The sequence below is a fragment of the Botrytis deweyae genome, assembly GCF_014898535.1.
Source record: "Botrytis deweyae strain B1 chromosome Unknown BDEW_030, whole genome shotgun sequence".
Taxonomy (NCBI): domain Eukaryota; kingdom Fungi; phylum Ascomycota; class Leotiomycetes; order Helotiales; family Sclerotiniaceae; genus Botrytis; species Botrytis deweyae.
This window is the reverse complement of record NW_024066237.1, coordinates 190,840-206,722: the sequence shown is the minus strand read 5'-3', so window position 1 is coordinate 206,722 and position 15,883 is coordinate 190,840. Positions and strand designations below refer to the sequence as shown.

Below are 15,883 nucleotides of genomic sequence, written 5' to 3'. Positions count from 1 at the left end.
TCTTTAGATCTTAAGCCTCATTCCTTCTTCAAGCCTCCCATTAAACCCTTGTATAGCTCACCTCACACAGTGTCACTATATCATCTTGCATCCATTTGGCATCCTACTTGCAGGGGGGGATATCAACTAGGTATTCAATCATCTTGGTTACACCGTGCATCTTTGTCCCAACTCCCAAGTATTTGGCAGATAACGCGCGCTTCCCGATATTTACGCCTTTGTTGGCCAAGAAAGTCTTGTGAGTTATGAGTTGTGGGTTGGGAAGGCTACGATATTAACAAAATTACCTATTTCGTTTCGTCCGTACTTGATCTTGCCCAACCCAATAATGGGGTTATCCGAGGTTTAATCAATCTCTACGCATAACTGTTTTTCATCCCATCATTTCGTGAAGGACACACCTACCTACTACTACCTAGTAATCGATATGTTCAAGAAATGGAACTACATGTGGAAGTACAAAAGAGGACTTCTCTTCAAGTAATGCCTATCTTCAAATGCGCGATTTACTTGATTCATTCTACATTATCGTCTGTACATGTACAATCAATACTCCCATCTCGATTTACCACTCAAGTGCTCACTATCTACCTATCTACCTATCTATCTATTCTCATTTTCTGCCAACCCCTCTTCCAAATCTTCTAATTCAAATCCTCAATGCATAGAGTGGAACATAACTTCACAGTGGAGAATCCAACGTCCAAACCCCCAGCTGATCACAAGTCATCTGTTCTCCATCCATCATGCACAAGCCTGACAACCAGCTTCCTCCTTGTTTTTTTTACTTTTTCGCTCACAGGCAGGATCCATTCTTATCCCCAATCTGACATCAATGCATACCCAGGTAAGACACGCCTGCCTCTCTATGCCGCACGTTTTCTGAAACCATCGTATTTGTGATACCCCAGATTTCCAATCATTGCCTTTCGGACAATACCGAGTCGAAATTTCCGGGGTAATACTACTCGTCTATCCTATGCGAGTGGGTATGGAGTCAGACTTGCCTCGAGCTTGCTTACTTTGATAAGATGTTCGTCTATTGTCTGATACTTTATTTGAGAAATATGCCAACGTAGAGTGGTTTGCAGTTTACGTTGGAGGTTTCAGCTCACATGCATTGCAGATACTGTAGGTATTTCACACGTACATTGCGTATGTCTCTATCGATGTTAGTAACTCTTTCTTCCGATGCTTTTTTGATTTATATGTAACATGAGGTCGAGTGATCAAAGTTTGTTCCAAGTTGTAGTCTTCCAATTTAGATGAAATGGGTTCTAACCGAGATATTTAGCAACTCGATAGATTGGTTTCTTGCATGAGAATAGTCCTGACTTTTTGAGCAACCAATAACGATTTATTTCGAATTATGCCTCCTTTAATTTTTCAGTTGCACTGCTTAAAACACAACTTTGATATCTCTAGTTTTGATAATTCGAGAGCTAGTAACTTTCCGAATGGTCCTATGGCATACAACTAAATCCCACGTTCATTCTAATCCTCGCCCCTCCAAACCAACAACCATCTCATTTCAACACTTTCATCACTTCATCCGTTCCACTACCTCTCTCTCCGTCGGAATGAAAATTATAAACTACAACCTCAATAGTTTCCGAACCTCGATGCTTACAGCTTTGAGCGATGGCCGAAGCTTCACATTACCTGATCTTCACCTCTTCTTCCCATCGACAACTAGCCCTTTAATACACACAATCATTCCAGAATCTTCCCATCCATCCATCCATCATTCCCATTCAAAGCCTGAAAACCCCAATATAAACAAGTCACCAGAACATCTCACTATCTGATCTCCATCATCCACATCTCACGAACAACTATTCCCTAAAATCACACACACACACACACACACACACACACTATCATCTGCTCCTCCTCCTCCTCCATCCATTCCCATCTCTCAATCCACGATCTGCAGTTTGAAAATCGATGAGTTGAGTACGAATAATCCATGGGAAGAAGTTACATACATATACCATATCCATCTTTCCAGATCCTTTAGCCCGACGAGTGATTAGTTTTCTTTAACACACACACCCATACTCTTCTTCAATCATCCCACCACACTTCAATTTCCTAACCCACGATGCCAGTTTGAAAAACGATCAGCAAAGTGTCGATAGCTGTCGGAACTACCTACCTACCTACTCATAGCAAGCTTATCATCCGCACCTCGAAATCAAATCATAAGAAATCCCTCGATCGAATCCCACTCATGTACTAGGTAACTCACATCCATTTCCATCACTTACCGTGCAGACACATAGCCAACTATCATATCAAATCATATTATATCATATCAAATCATACCCGATCACCATTTGAAATCCCTCGTAACGAACCCTCTAGAAACCTCAACTCATCCTGCATTCTCAGCTCTATACTAAATAAACTGCATCCATATCTTTCTCCTTCTCCCAAGTTCCCAAGTTCCCAATCTTCCAATCCCATAAGTTTGCTTCACTCACACATTCTTCTCGCGCTTTCTATTCTTATGCACCCCCTCCCCCTTTAAGTCCAAAAATAAAGGGTACTTCGCATCTTATCCTTCTCTCTCTGTTATACCACGAACTTCCCAACCCAAAAGTCATTTGATAAGAACCCCCTCTTGTTCTCATTTCACATATATACCATATATATAAACAAGCGTAATCCAAACAATACAAAATCAGAATGTACGCTCATTCACAACCGTTGATAATTCAGATCCCACATACAAACAAATGGACAAATAAATATGACTTCTAAAATGTAAAATTTAACATATTCTTGAGCCTACTGCCTCGCTGAGATATCAATATATAAAGAGGATATCTCAAAGTCAAGCGAACCCAGTCCTGGTCCTAGTAGCTAACCATAAACTCCCGAAACCAAAATTCCCTTTCCCTTTCCCTTTCCCAAAAACCAGGCTTCCAGAAACTCCTTGAACACAAATAATCTCCAACACTACGCTTCCTCCCCCACCCCCAACATCCCTCTTAATCCTCCCTCCACACCCCTCCACCACCTCCCTCTCTCCTCCAAATCATCTCCCGCGCCTCCAGCCCCCTCTTCCTTCCTCCTCTTCGCCTCTTTCGCAGCCGCTACACTCGTCATCCTCTTTCCTTCTAGCGGTATCAACTCCGCATTTAACCTCTCCGCCTCTTTAGTTTTTCTCGGAACAAGTACTTGCAGTTGTTCCAACTGTCTATCCAATTCTCTCCTTTCTTTCTCTCTTTCCTCTACCAATTCCCTCGTTTTATCTAATCCTAATTTAAGATTTGGATTTCCCAGCCCTTCACCACTCGAACCATTCTCTTCCTTCAAAATCCTAATACTTTCCTCTAGTCCCTCAATCTTCTTCGGTAATTCCTCCAATTGTCTCGTTTGCAGTTGGATATGTTCATATTTCTTACACAACTCTCTCCCTCTTTTCTCCAATTCTTCAACCAGTTCTGCGACTTCAACTTTTTGGGCTTTGAGAGAGGTTTTGGAAATGAGCAGAGAAGCTTCTAAATCGATATTCTCTTGATGTTCGACTACCAAAGGGGGATCTCCGACGATAGCACGAATGAATTTTTCTTTGGTGACTTGTTCGAGGTATGAAAAGCGAAGTTTGGAGAAAAGTTCCTGGTGGGAATTGTTAGTATATGCTTGAGGCTCATATTATATCTCCATGATAGATAGCTTCTCTGTTCTGTGCTGTAATCGCTTCTTCAATTATTCTGCCTCCACGGCAGTGGCCCCCGGAGGGCCAGCGGAGCGTCATTGTCTATCATGCATTGATAGTTCAAACATCTACCTCTGTATCCCTCGTCTACTAATTCTAAAGCTCCCAGATGACCAGTAGAGCGCGTCATTAAGATTTAATGATTCATGGGGGCAAGCCCCCAAACCCCTATAGCTCGCTGCGCTCGAGATCTTTCAAATATAATAACCCAAGAAGAGAGAAGGAATGAAATGAAAGCCAGAAGAATATACCTTGTAATGCGCCAAATCGGCTTCTAAACTTGCAGGGGAAGGACTCTCAAGAGTATCTGCGGCAGAGGCATTGGATGTACGAGATCCAGATTTTAAAGGCGCGGAAACTGGTTCGGAAAGTTTGATGATACTTAGTTCGTGGGATTTCTGGAGTTTGTGGAGAGTGGTGAGGGTGCTTTGGGGTGAATGCGCCATGGCGAGAGGAGAAGGAGAGTTGTTGTTTGGTTGTTTTTGAGGGCCGTTGAGTCGAGACAGGTTTGGAAGAATGCCAAAGTCTTGTAGAATGTTGTAGAAATCTACCTTTATAGATGAATGTCTCTGCAGTTGCTGATTTTGTTTCTTTTGGAGATTTTTAATCGGAGGGGTGTCTGTCGCATCGCATTGTTTACTTTGAATTATTCTCCCATGCGGTGACAATACGATATAAATCCACACCCCTTCTCGGATATATTCTTTCATTTCTCGTATCAATCACTAACAAATGTTCTTAATTAGCCGATCGAGATGTCAATATATCATATCTTCGAAAATACGATAGCAACCACAAGGCTCCAACTTCAAGATCACCTAACTGTACATACTTCTTCACATTTTATTCGTTTCAAAATATCTCAATTCACTTTTCCTTTGGCTCATTATTTTGCTTCGGCTGCCTAGGTATCTTATATCTATAACATTACTCTTGATAAATATTATAAGAATCACAATAATACCTACAATCCCCATCTCACATTATCACCATCAATCCTACAACTTCAGCCTGACACCATATCATCGCACAATCCACCACAACATGGCAAACGATACCTACCTAACAGACGACTATGTCGCCTCCCTTCTTGTCGCCGACGCAAAATCCAGTTCTATCAAATATTCATCCATGGGTCTCTCAGCCTACGCCCCCTCATCCAAACCACCTCCCAATAAACCCAAACCCAACACTCGTTTCTTGCGAAATATTATCAGAGATACGGATAATCATAATAGCGCATTATTAGCCAAAGAAGCTGCGGAGGCAAAAGCTAGATTGGAGAGTTTATCGGGTGGAGCAAGACAGAGAAAGGTTGCGCCGACGGATATTAGGAGGAGGCAATTGGGGGATATCAAGGCAATTTTAGGAGGGCCGGTGAAGAGGAAACGGGAAGGAGAAGATGCAGGGCGGGGCAGTGGGAAGAGAGAAGATTCGTCGCGCACGGGAGAAAGTGCAAAGATTCGGAAAGTGAGGGATGAGGAAGATGGCGATCGCAGAAGGAATAGGAAAGATATCGATATTTCTGCGGAATTGATAAGTCATCGAAGGAGGGAATCGAGACGCGGTGAAGATCGAGGCGCAGATGAGGAAGTTGATAGAGAGAAACGAAGATCTAAAGACAGGCGGAGAAAATATCAAGACGATGATTTGGAAGAAGATCATCAATCTCAACGAAGAGAACACAGACGAAGAAGAAGCACTTCCGAAGATCGAGAGCGCACAAGGGACGAGAGGAAAAGATATAGAGAGAGAGACAGATCAGGTTCACCTCGAGAACTTCGAAGTAAAGACTCGACTTATCGAGATCGAGATCGATCACCCCGTCGCTCGCGAAAACGCTCCTTTTCACCACCTTCAGAAGATGAAGGAAAATCTTCCTCGAGATCGCATAAACATTCCTCATCCCGTTCCAAGCGCCACCCATCTCCAGACGCAGAATCATCCGACTCCGACCCGCTAGATTCAATAATTGGACCTCGTCCCGCCCACGAAAAACAACCTCTTCGAATCCGTGGTCGTGGCGCTGTATCCCTTGGTTCTACATCAATGGATTCTCGATTCCACGCAGATTATGATCCAAAAAGTGATGTACAACTCGAAGATAACTTTGACAAGGCAAGAGAGGAAGGAGAAGATTGGGACCAAGCATTAGAAGCTCTACGCGATCGACAGAAATGGAAAATGCAGGGCGCGAACCGATTACGCGATGCGGGGTTTTCGGAAGAGGAAGTTAAGAAATGGGAGAGGGGAGGTGAGAAGAGGGAAGAGGATGTGAAGTGGAAGGGGAAGGGAGAGGGAAGGGAATGGGATAGAGGAAAGGTTGTGAGGGGTGATGGGACAGTGGGATTTGAAACTGGATGGGGGGAGGCGAAGATGGAGGGGGCTTTGGGATCTAGTATAGATGCGGAGTTTGGGAGATTGAAATAGAGGGGGATTTGGAGAGATGGGGGTTATTTCGTGCGTGACAAATTCAATGGGTCGCAGATGAGGAATTGGAAATGGAAATAGAAATGGAAATTTGAAATTGGGAAGGAAAGGGAAGAGAACTAGGAATTGAATACATGATCACGTCTGTTTTTGGAAAGGAAAAGGGATTGGGATACTGGGATACTGGGCATTGAGAAATAGGGAATTGGAATAGGAATTGAACAAGAATGAGCATACCTACGAGTAGATATGAGGTGAATCCTATCTAGATACTTAGATATTTTAAACAAACATGATAATATAAAAGAAATAAACTCAAACCCGTAATCTTTTCTTTCCTTTCTTATAGAGTAGAGTAGAGTAGAGTATTATTATTATAAACTTATGAGTTATATATCAATATCTATCTATCTATTTATTTATTTATCTAATCTATTTATCTATTTATTTATTTAAATAGTATTAACTCTTAACTCTTAAAATAATATTATCTCATCTAACTAACTATCTGTCTTAATTCTATCTATTTTAATACTACTTTTATACTATTAGTAGATAGGTAGATATTATAAGATATCTAGATCTTACTAGATATAATCAAATAAATAGATAAATAAATAAATAAATAAATAAATAAATAAATAAATAAATAAATAAATAAATAAATAAATAAATAAATAAATAAATAAATAAATAAATAAATAAATAAATAAATAAATAAATAAATAAATAAATAAATAAATAAATAAATAAAATAAATAAATAAATAAATAAATAAATAAATAAATAAATAAATAAATAAATAAATAAATAAATAAATAAAAAACTCGAGTATAAGATATCTATTTTCTTATATAGTTTCTCTTATTTCTTTTCTTATTCCTTTTCTTATTCCTTCTCTTATTCCTTCTCTTATTCCTTCTCTTATTCCTTCTCTTATTCCTTCTCTTATTCCTTCTCTTATTCCTTCTCTTATTCCTTCTCTTATTCCTTCTCTTATTCTTTTTTTTTATTCCTTCTCTTGTCTCTCTATTTTACTCTAACAATAGAACTTTAAGAAAAGAAAATGAAATAAAAGAAATAAAAGACATGAAGTAAAGTGAAATAGAATAGAATAAAATAAAGTATATCCTCAACATTACGATATTCCATTTAATAAACAAGGCTCTACTAGATATATAATCGTTCACGAGAAACATATAAAATTATCCCTATAAAAGTATCAATAGAGAATATCCTCTCCTCTCCTCTCCTCTCATTCCATCCTATTCATCCCACCCATCTCATCTCATTCCATTCCCAATTCAACTCATCCCAACTAATTCAAACTAAAAAAAAAATCCATTTCCCATCCTGAAACTCCTCAAGAAACATAGATAGTATTCCACCCACGAACCAAAGCCAAAATCATATTCATACCCATAACACAACGTAACATCCATATCATAGATATTTAGACACCCATCCAATACGCCATTCATCCACCATAAAGACGCCATAACTACAGCCAACCTCAGGAATTCAACTCGCCTTATAAACACATTAACCACTGGCAAATACACATACATACATCTGAAGGTTTATCCCATCCCATAAGACCGCACTCCGAGTCAGAAGATATAAAAGTATCTTTCCACTGAAGCGCGTTTGTTCGACTTAAGTCTCAAAATGCTCACCAACTTCATGGTCATTGGGAGACAACGGCGTCTGATTATCATATGATGAATAAGTGATCGATAGTTATAATCAGAATGTTCCATATCCCGTATCAGTATAGGGATCATAATCAGGCCAAGTTCTCTTCACCCTCTTAATTAAATTTGCATTGAGTTTAACCCCTGTGAAATTACGTGGAAGTGTTTGGCCAGCTCTGTATTGATTCCAATGTTAGTACTTCTGAAATTGACATGCACATCGCATCGCATTGGAAACAAGGGTTAGGGTTAAGTTTAGGGTCAGGGTTAATCCACTTACAGTAACATATCAACCTTGATATTTCTCGCCTTATCCTTCAAACCAACCTGAGTGATGTTATCACGTTCGAATTCACCGCGTTTTTCAATCTCTGTCCACCACGGACCGAGATCACCAATGTAGTCAATAAGAAGTTGTGTATCTTCATCAGACCATGGGGTACGAGTTTGTGATACACCAAAACCATTCTTAATTGCTGTTGTTCTTACATTTTCTAGAGCGCTGGCTTGGGTAAATGAATGTGCGACAGTGCTTGGAGGATCTTCCAGAGGTAATTGCACACTACCTTCATTATCGTCTGGAACTTGAGGTGGTCGAGATAGCTCTTGCCTGTGTTGTAACTCCTGTTCTAGGTCTTCTTGATTTTGTTCGTCATCGTCATTCTCAGGGGCTAAAATTGGTGATGGACCTCTGTTTTTACGAGGTGGAATCTGTGCTCGAGTGCTTTCACCAGCTTCGGTATGCGCTTCTTTGCTACGTTGAGTCTTGGGTTTAGGTAAATTTCTATCGGCTTGAAAGCCTTGATCCTCGCTATGATTGTCATCATCTGACTGGACTTCGGGTGGTGCGGAGGCTTCTCCTGAAATTTTTCTTCTGGGCGAATCTTGCACTCGGGAACTTTCACCTTCTTCGGTACGTGCTCGTTTGCTGGGCCGGGCTGAAGATTTAGGTGCAGCAATTTTACGCCCGGGTATCGTTTTTCTTTCGTCGGTTTCAAAGTCGTTATCTGAGTTATTGTCTTTATCATCCGACAAAATATTTGCGTCGCCGGCTTTACGCTTGTTGGTTTTTGGTTGGGATGCTTGAGGTACTTCATCTTCCACTTGAAGGTTTGGAGGAGGAAATTTGCGCTTGTTATTTCTAGGCTGAGATGGTTCCGGATCATCCGCCTGAGAATCTATAGGAAACCCTTGACTGTCCTCCTCCCAACCCACTTTTTGGGCATTCGAGTGCTTCCTATACATCCCACTACGCTTTGTAGTAGCCATTATCAATGGACGACCTCGAGATCCCTGGGGTTGTTCAGGGCTTTTATTTTCTTTGTTCTGGGAATCGCTGTATTTCTTGAAATATTGGGTAATTTGAGAGTCCTGTTTCTGCTGTTGTGGTTGTGACGAAGCTGGAAAGCTAGAGCTGACTTCTATATCACCACTTTTCCGACTTCCTGCCATCTTTCTGAGACCGACAAGCTTCGTTATAGCACTCGGGTTGTCATGAAAGCTAAGAAATTGTTAGCAAGATTTTGTTTCTTTGAACTATTGGAATGTAAAGACAAGTCTTGTATAAAAGGTGAAGAAATTCTTACTCTTTTCTTTTTTTGGGTGCGGATGCTTGACGGTCCCTTTCCGAAATTGTACTATCGTCACGTTCTAATACTTCCGGCTCGTAGTCTGCACGAATCTCGGGTTCGGAGTCGGGTTGGCCACTTTTAACAATTTCTTCTTCGGCATCGGATGGAATATCTTTAACAACTTCTTCAAATGGCACCATCACATTATCAATACCACCTCTGTTGTCTACGATCATACCTACCTCAAGCCAGCGCTTTTCGCCATAATCGACAAGGTCATTGAAGAATTTGGATCTTGGGAATGATTTATTCAAGCGCTCAAAGTCGACATACCTACCCGAGTCCTTTGCTTGGTCTGGAGGCAAAAACATGCTGCGGATAATGTCCACCCTCTCGCTGGTTTTGATGTCTTTTTTCTTTAAACCACCCTCAAAGCAAGAATTTAGGAGTTCAGTAGCATTGAAATTCAGGCCGGGTTCTAACTGACGAGCAGTAAGTTCAAAAAGCTGGGTTCGTATCTCTAACATAATAGCGTGAGTTTCGTTGATCAATCTACTGCTTTCCGATCCGAGATCCGTAGGCGCTGCAAACTTAGACACGAATGGGCGAGGAAACATTTTCTCTAGAGATTGAAGAAATAACATCAAATCTTGTTGCGAAACTTCATTATCCTCACGAAGTTGAATAACTTGGCCCAGAAGAGTTGCAAGATTCGCTGATTGAAGAATTGCAGCAAAAGGAGTAGTCCAATCACCGAGATCACTTGAGCCGAGACTTGCAGCATTTAATGCCCCAGAGACCTTTTCCAAAACGATATCAACCTCGATAAACTCCTCTCTTCCATATGGCTCTTTATAAACCTCAAGTCCATTAGAAAGGGATTCCAAAGCTTTAAGATGACGACCCATTTCTTTAGGGCGAATATCTTTCTTGGTAGATTTGCTGATAATGCTTTGAGCAGTATTGTAAAGATCCGGGAGGGTCTCAATAGCCGATCTGGAATGGATTATTTGCATGACCCGTTTTGTATGTGATGTTGTACGCGTATCGTCTGAGAAATCGCTGTGGTCTTCATCTTCTGAATCGTATTCCTGACCACTTGCGACCTTGGTTGTGTCAAGATCCTCCTCCTCTTGGTCTGCCACCTTGGTAGCTTCAGGATCCTCCTCCTCATCGGCCTGTTCACCAGCTTCAGGATCCTCCTCATCGTCGGCTTGTTCACCAGCTTCAGGATCCTCGTCCACCTTGGCCTGTTCAGCATCTTCCTCCTCGGATGAGACTTCTCTGTCTTCTGCAACCATCGACAATTCTATATTTCGTAAGCAACAATCAACAAACATAATGTAAAGGATGCTAACCTCTTCGAACGAGTGCTTGTTTGCGAGCAGCTCTGCGACCACCCCTAGAATTCTGTTGCTCATTTTTATCACCCGTACTCTCAATACTTTCTTGACGAGGTCTATGAGCATCCAAGTCTACACTTTGGCTACGAGTTGTTCGCGTGGTTCTTCGAATCGGACTTGCGGGTTTGGTTGGTGGTGAAGATGGGAGGTCTCGCGACACCGACCGCGCAGATGTTCGAGCCATCTCGAACATCCTGATGCGACGATCAAAGGATTAACCGTACCCAAAGGAGTTTGGCGCAATAGGATTTATATCTTATCGTGAATGTTGCGATGGTGTTTGTTAGTGTAGATGTGTGGAGTTGATATTGTTGTGTGGATGAATTGACGCGTTTTGTGTTGTGTTGCTGGGTGGAGATTGTGGGTGAAGGTTGCAGTAGGAAGTGGGGGAACGACGTTGGACCTGAAAATTGAGGCTACAGAGTCGCGCAATCACGTGCTAGATATTCTTCTAGCCTTTTTGCCGTGGACGGTTCAAACCTGGAAAGCAGCAATGTTAACCTTGGAAAGGTGTAAAGTGTACATTGGGTAGGGATAAGAATTCGACAAATAGTTCTCAGACAAACCACTTCAATATGGAAAGAATGAGAACAAGAAGCATATCAAAGCAAGTTTCAAAGGAATCATGGATACCTAGGTGTGTACCATGTCAATTCAAGTTCTGTACGATAGAGTATTGCTTTGTTAATTTCTAAGAAGTCAAATACGAGAGAGAGAGAGAGAGAGAGAGAGATAGTAAGGTACCTGGATAGTACAATTTCGACGAATATAGGAAGCTTTTCCATTATTTGATCCAGTCAATTCCACTCTCCAATTCTATGTACATCTATCTACCTGCATTCTACCTGCATTCGTGCTCCCAAAGAATGGTCTAGACGAACCAATATGTGTAGAATGCAAATAGAGTTCTTACCCTTACCTCTTCAATGTCAATCATTGACTTCTTGATTAGGACCTTGGATCAGGGGGGAGAGGGGGAGGGTTAACTGGCTAAATATCTGAGTATCTTCTCCTGAGAAGCTTCAACTGATCTAGATGTTGTAGTTGTAGTGTTGCTTTCCAAGGTTATTTGTATACAGTTGTTGATCGACCTGAGCATTTGTTACTTGTAATATGAATAATGACATGTAATATATTCTCTCCCATTCGCATATAGTTCAGGGGTTCACCGGTCCACGGGCATCTTAGATCTTCCTTACCAAACGCCTCAACTCAACGCCTCAACTCAACGCCTCAACGCCCTTTGACGCCTCATATTCTCCCCTATCTACGGAGAAGTCCAGTGTCCAGTCACGTGCCAAGTGCAGGTGTGAGATGAACCTTGAGACTTTATGGGTCCAGAAGAATCCTCCGAAGCCACCCAACAGGTACCCCTTGGTCTTGCACTTCCCAAAACCGCCAAAATGTTAGAAAACGATATCTATTAATAAATACTGCTTCCAATATCATTCAATTGAACCAATCATCATTCAAGCTGACTAAAAAAGCATCAGCCACAAGGAAAAAGCGGATACCTTTTCCTTCAGGTTTCCTCTTTCGGTGCTCTGAACAAATATTATCGTATCCATGGGTTGCCGGATTATCTTGATACATCCCATCGTACGAATTCGACTATTACTACTACTATCTGAAACCTTCTTCTTCTTCTTAATACACCTTTTTATTTTTCATACCAGACCTCTCGTTGAAATTTCAATTCAAGGTACGGCTTGATCAATCTCCCACGAATCATTAACTATTGAACTTACATTTAAAACCTACTAGACACGTCATTGGTTCTCTTCCTCATACAATTCCCCCATTGACGCCTTACGCATCCTCACATCCAACAATAACTACCTACTATCTATCCCCTGATTACACCTCTTCTACACCTCAACTACCTTCTCATTACATCTGCCAACCTCTATCAAAAATATAATTCAAGATGAGATTCCGGAGAAAGCAATCCCCTTTGCTTCTACTTTTATTGCCATCATTGGCTCTAGCTCTATCTCCTGCAGCACAAGATAATATAGCTGCCGTTTCGAAGGATACCGATGCGCAAACAGGAAAATTGGACAAGGTTGATCCATCAGCAGCCGTGACAACTACCGTCGATAATAAACCATCATACGGACTTGGTACGAAAGATGCGCCCGTCGATGGTAAAGATGGAAAACCACATGCTGGGCCATTTGTAGATACCACCAAAAAGGATCCCAAGAAGGACTCTGCAACAAGTGAAAAGGCAGATGCTAAGGATTCAAAAGATGCCAAAGCTGCCAATTCTAAGCTTAGTGATGGAGAATTGGTCCCACCTACAGCCAAAACAACCAAAGAGAAGCCAATGCTTGATGCCCATGGCAAAGAAATCCCCCAAAGCAACGATGGAGTTATGAACGATCCAGGGAGAGAGGCACCTAAACATGGCACAACTGGTACTGAGGGAGGTGTGAGTGAGAAAGATAAGACGCGAAAGGGTCAAGAAAGCCAAACGGGAGAGAAGGTTGAAAAGAAACCTGCATCACCTAAAGAAGCACCACCGATACCTCACGATACCGAACAAAAAATTCAAGGCGACATCAAAGATCCGCAGAAGAAAGATTCGACGATTAAAAAGGGTTCCGCTGATGATAAGGAGGCTGGCAGCACTGATAACTTTGGATTGGATAAACCTACAGATCTTCCAGACAAGACACACAATGATCCTCATCCAATTCCTAATTCTGCCAACAAGGATCATTTGGATGTTACGAAACCCGATTCAAAGGGCATTCCAAAGCTTGAATTAGAAGGAGAGGGCAATGATGGTCTTATTCAACCTTTACATTCATATCTTCTTTCACTTACAATGATTTTATTCTCTGAAATCGGAGACAAAACATTTTTAATTGCAGCATTGATGGCGATGAAGCACGATAGACTTCTCGTATTTTCCGCCGCCTTTTCCGCATTGATTGCTATGACAATCTTGTCCGCAGTATTAGGCCATGCAGTACCTACCTTGATTCCAAAACGATTCACCAATTTCCTCGCTGCAGGATTATTCTTGATTTTCGGAGGACGTTTATTGAAAGAAGGTTTAGCCATGAGTCCAGATGAGGGTGTAACTGAAGAAATGAAAGAAGTAGAAATGGAACTCGAAGAAAAAGAACATCTTGCAAAACAACAAGGAAGAAGACGTTCATCAGTTTCTCCATATGCTTTGGAAATGGGTCTTGGAGGAGGGCAAAGAGCAAGCACAAGAAAATCTAGATCAGGATCACGTCTTCCTTCTCCACCAAGAAGTCCTTCAACTTCTTCAGATCGATCCCCTTCTCCTAAGAGATCAACATTCAAAAGTGCAGCAGGAGGCTTGAATAACCTTCTTTCGTTATTACTTAGTCCAGCATGGGTTCAAACTTTTGTAATGACTTTCCTTGGAGAATGGGGTGATAGAAGTCAAATTGCTACCATTGCTATGGCGGCTGGTCAGGATTATTGGTGGGTAACTGGAGGAGCAGTGAGTGGACATGCAGTCTGTACTGGTGTAGCTGTTATTGGTGGGAGAGCTATTGCTGGCAAGGTTAGCTTGAGAGTTGGTAAGTTTCTTCTTTTTGCATTATGCTATCATACATTAAACTAACTCTTTTGCAGTAACATTAGGAGGCGCAATTGCCTTTTTGATCTTCGGAGTTATCTATCTCGTCGAGGCTTTGTATTATGCTTAGGGTGAAAAACCGGAACCCTTTTTCTTTGAGTACTGGAGGATATCAAGATCCTATGTAACAAGATTCAATTCATTCGGTTCAATTTTACCACCTTCACTTCTTATCTTGGTCTTTCACTTCGGAACCTAAACTACCAATTAATACATTCCTTTTGCATGCCTCTTTATGCCATGAGGATGAAGCGATTTTTCCTTTTTTTCTTTTTCGGGGGTTGGTTGGGTTTTGGTCTAGGAAGCGAATGCACAAAAAAGGAGAAGGAGATGAATGGGAGAAAGTTACATTACATTACAATACTACTTCTACTTTGTTACTAATACATGAGGGATGGATTGATGGATGGGTGGGGATGAATAGGTAAAAGGATGACCTGGTTCGTGATGGTGGGTATGGAAAAGAGATACCTAGTCTGCATTGTTATTGTACTCTATTTCTATCAGCGACGTAATGGATGAGATGAAATGAGATGAGATGATATGGATTCTGGATGGATATGTCTAGATGATAGAATAGATATGGTTATGGAGAGGAAGGGAGAGGAGAGAACAGCGCGGAAATGAAAGTTTCAATAAATGGGATTTTATGCGTAGATGAACTGAATTGGATTGAACTGAACTGGATGATACTGTATTGTATTGTATTGTACTGCGTATGTGCGTACTATGTAGGTAATCAGATGATTGGTTAGAGTGAGGAGGGAAGAGAAGAGAAGAGGAGAGGAGAGGAGAGATGATTGGTTAGAGTGAGGAGGGAAGAGAAGAGAAGAGGAGAGGAGAGGAGAGATGATTGGTTAGAGTGAGGAGGGAAGAGAAGAGAAGAGGAGAGGAGAGGAGAGATGATTGGTTAGAGTGAGGAGGGAAGAGAAGAGAAGAGGAGAGGAGAGGAGAGATGATTGGTTAGAGTGAGGAGGGAAGAGAAGAGAAGAGAAGAGAATAGAGAATAGAAAGTTATTTCTGCATACCTATCTAAGCATAGATACTTGAGGAGATCTTCTTGGATGGTGGATAGGATGGGATGATGTGATGGGATGGGTGTGATATAATGAATGAGGTGTGGTGGGTGTGGTGTGGTGTGGTGTGGTGGATGTGGTGTGGTGTGATGGGTGTAGTATAATGGATGTAGTATAATGGATGTGGTGTAGTGAAGATATAGTATTATTATTATATATTAGAATTTGATAGTATTTAGTATTTAGTATTTAGTATTTAGTATTTAGTATTTAGTATTTAGTATTTAGTATTTAGTATTTAGTATTTAGTATTTAGTATTTAGTATTTAGTATTTAGTATTTTGTTAGAGTAGATAATAGCAATAAATCAACTAGGTGTAATGTAGCACAAAGACTTTTCATTAATCCTTTTAAACTATA

At 41.1% G+C, this 15,883-nt stretch overlaps 4 protein-coding genes across 4 annotated transcripts; 2 read left to right on the top strand and 2 right to left on the bottom strand.

The window, feature by feature from the left end:
• Positions 1-2,964: 2,964 nt before the first annotated feature.
• EAE98_009724 (uncharacterized protein) lies at positions 2,965-4,173 on the bottom strand (the record flags this gene model as incomplete). The annotated part of the gene is made up of 2 exons (XM_038957345.1): positions 2,965-3,627; positions 3,979-4,173. 2 exons carry the CDS (start codon positions 4,171-4,173, stop codon positions 2,965-2,967), a joined length of 858 nt encoding a protein of 285 aa, XP_038806284.1.
• Positions 4,174-4,771: 598 nt separating this feature from the next.
• On the top strand, positions 4,772-6,157 carry EAE98_009723 (uncharacterized protein; the record flags this gene model as incomplete). Its single annotated transcript, XM_038957344.1, has 1 exon — positions 4,772-6,157. The coding sequence occupies one exon, from the start codon at positions 4,772-4,774 to the stop codon at positions 6,155-6,157; it is 1,386 nt and encodes a 461-aa protein (XP_038806283.1).
• A 1,746-nt stretch (positions 6,158-7,903) lies between these two features.
• EAE98_009722 (uncharacterized protein) lies at positions 7,904-11,018 on the bottom strand (the record flags this gene model as incomplete). The annotated part of the gene is made up of 4 exons (XM_038957343.1): positions 7,904-8,027; positions 8,132-9,352; positions 9,438-10,731; positions 10,781-11,018. The coding sequence occupies 4 exons, from the start codon at positions 11,016-11,018 to the stop codon at positions 7,904-7,906; spliced, it is 2,877 nt and encodes a 958-aa protein (XP_038806282.1).
• A 1,401-nt stretch (positions 11,019-12,419) lies between these two features.
• EAE98_009721 (uncharacterized protein) lies at positions 12,420-15,370 on the top strand. Its single transcript, XM_038957342.1, has 3 exons — positions 12,420-12,527; positions 12,590-14,388; positions 14,444-15,370. Exons 2-3 carry the CDS (start codon positions 12,753-12,755, stop codon positions 14,515-14,517), a joined length of 1,710 nt encoding a protein of 569 aa, XP_038806281.1. The 5' UTR covers positions 12,420-12,527; positions 12,590-12,752; the 3' UTR covers positions 14,518-15,370.
• The last annotated feature ends 513 nt before the right edge of the window (positions 15,371-15,883 follow it).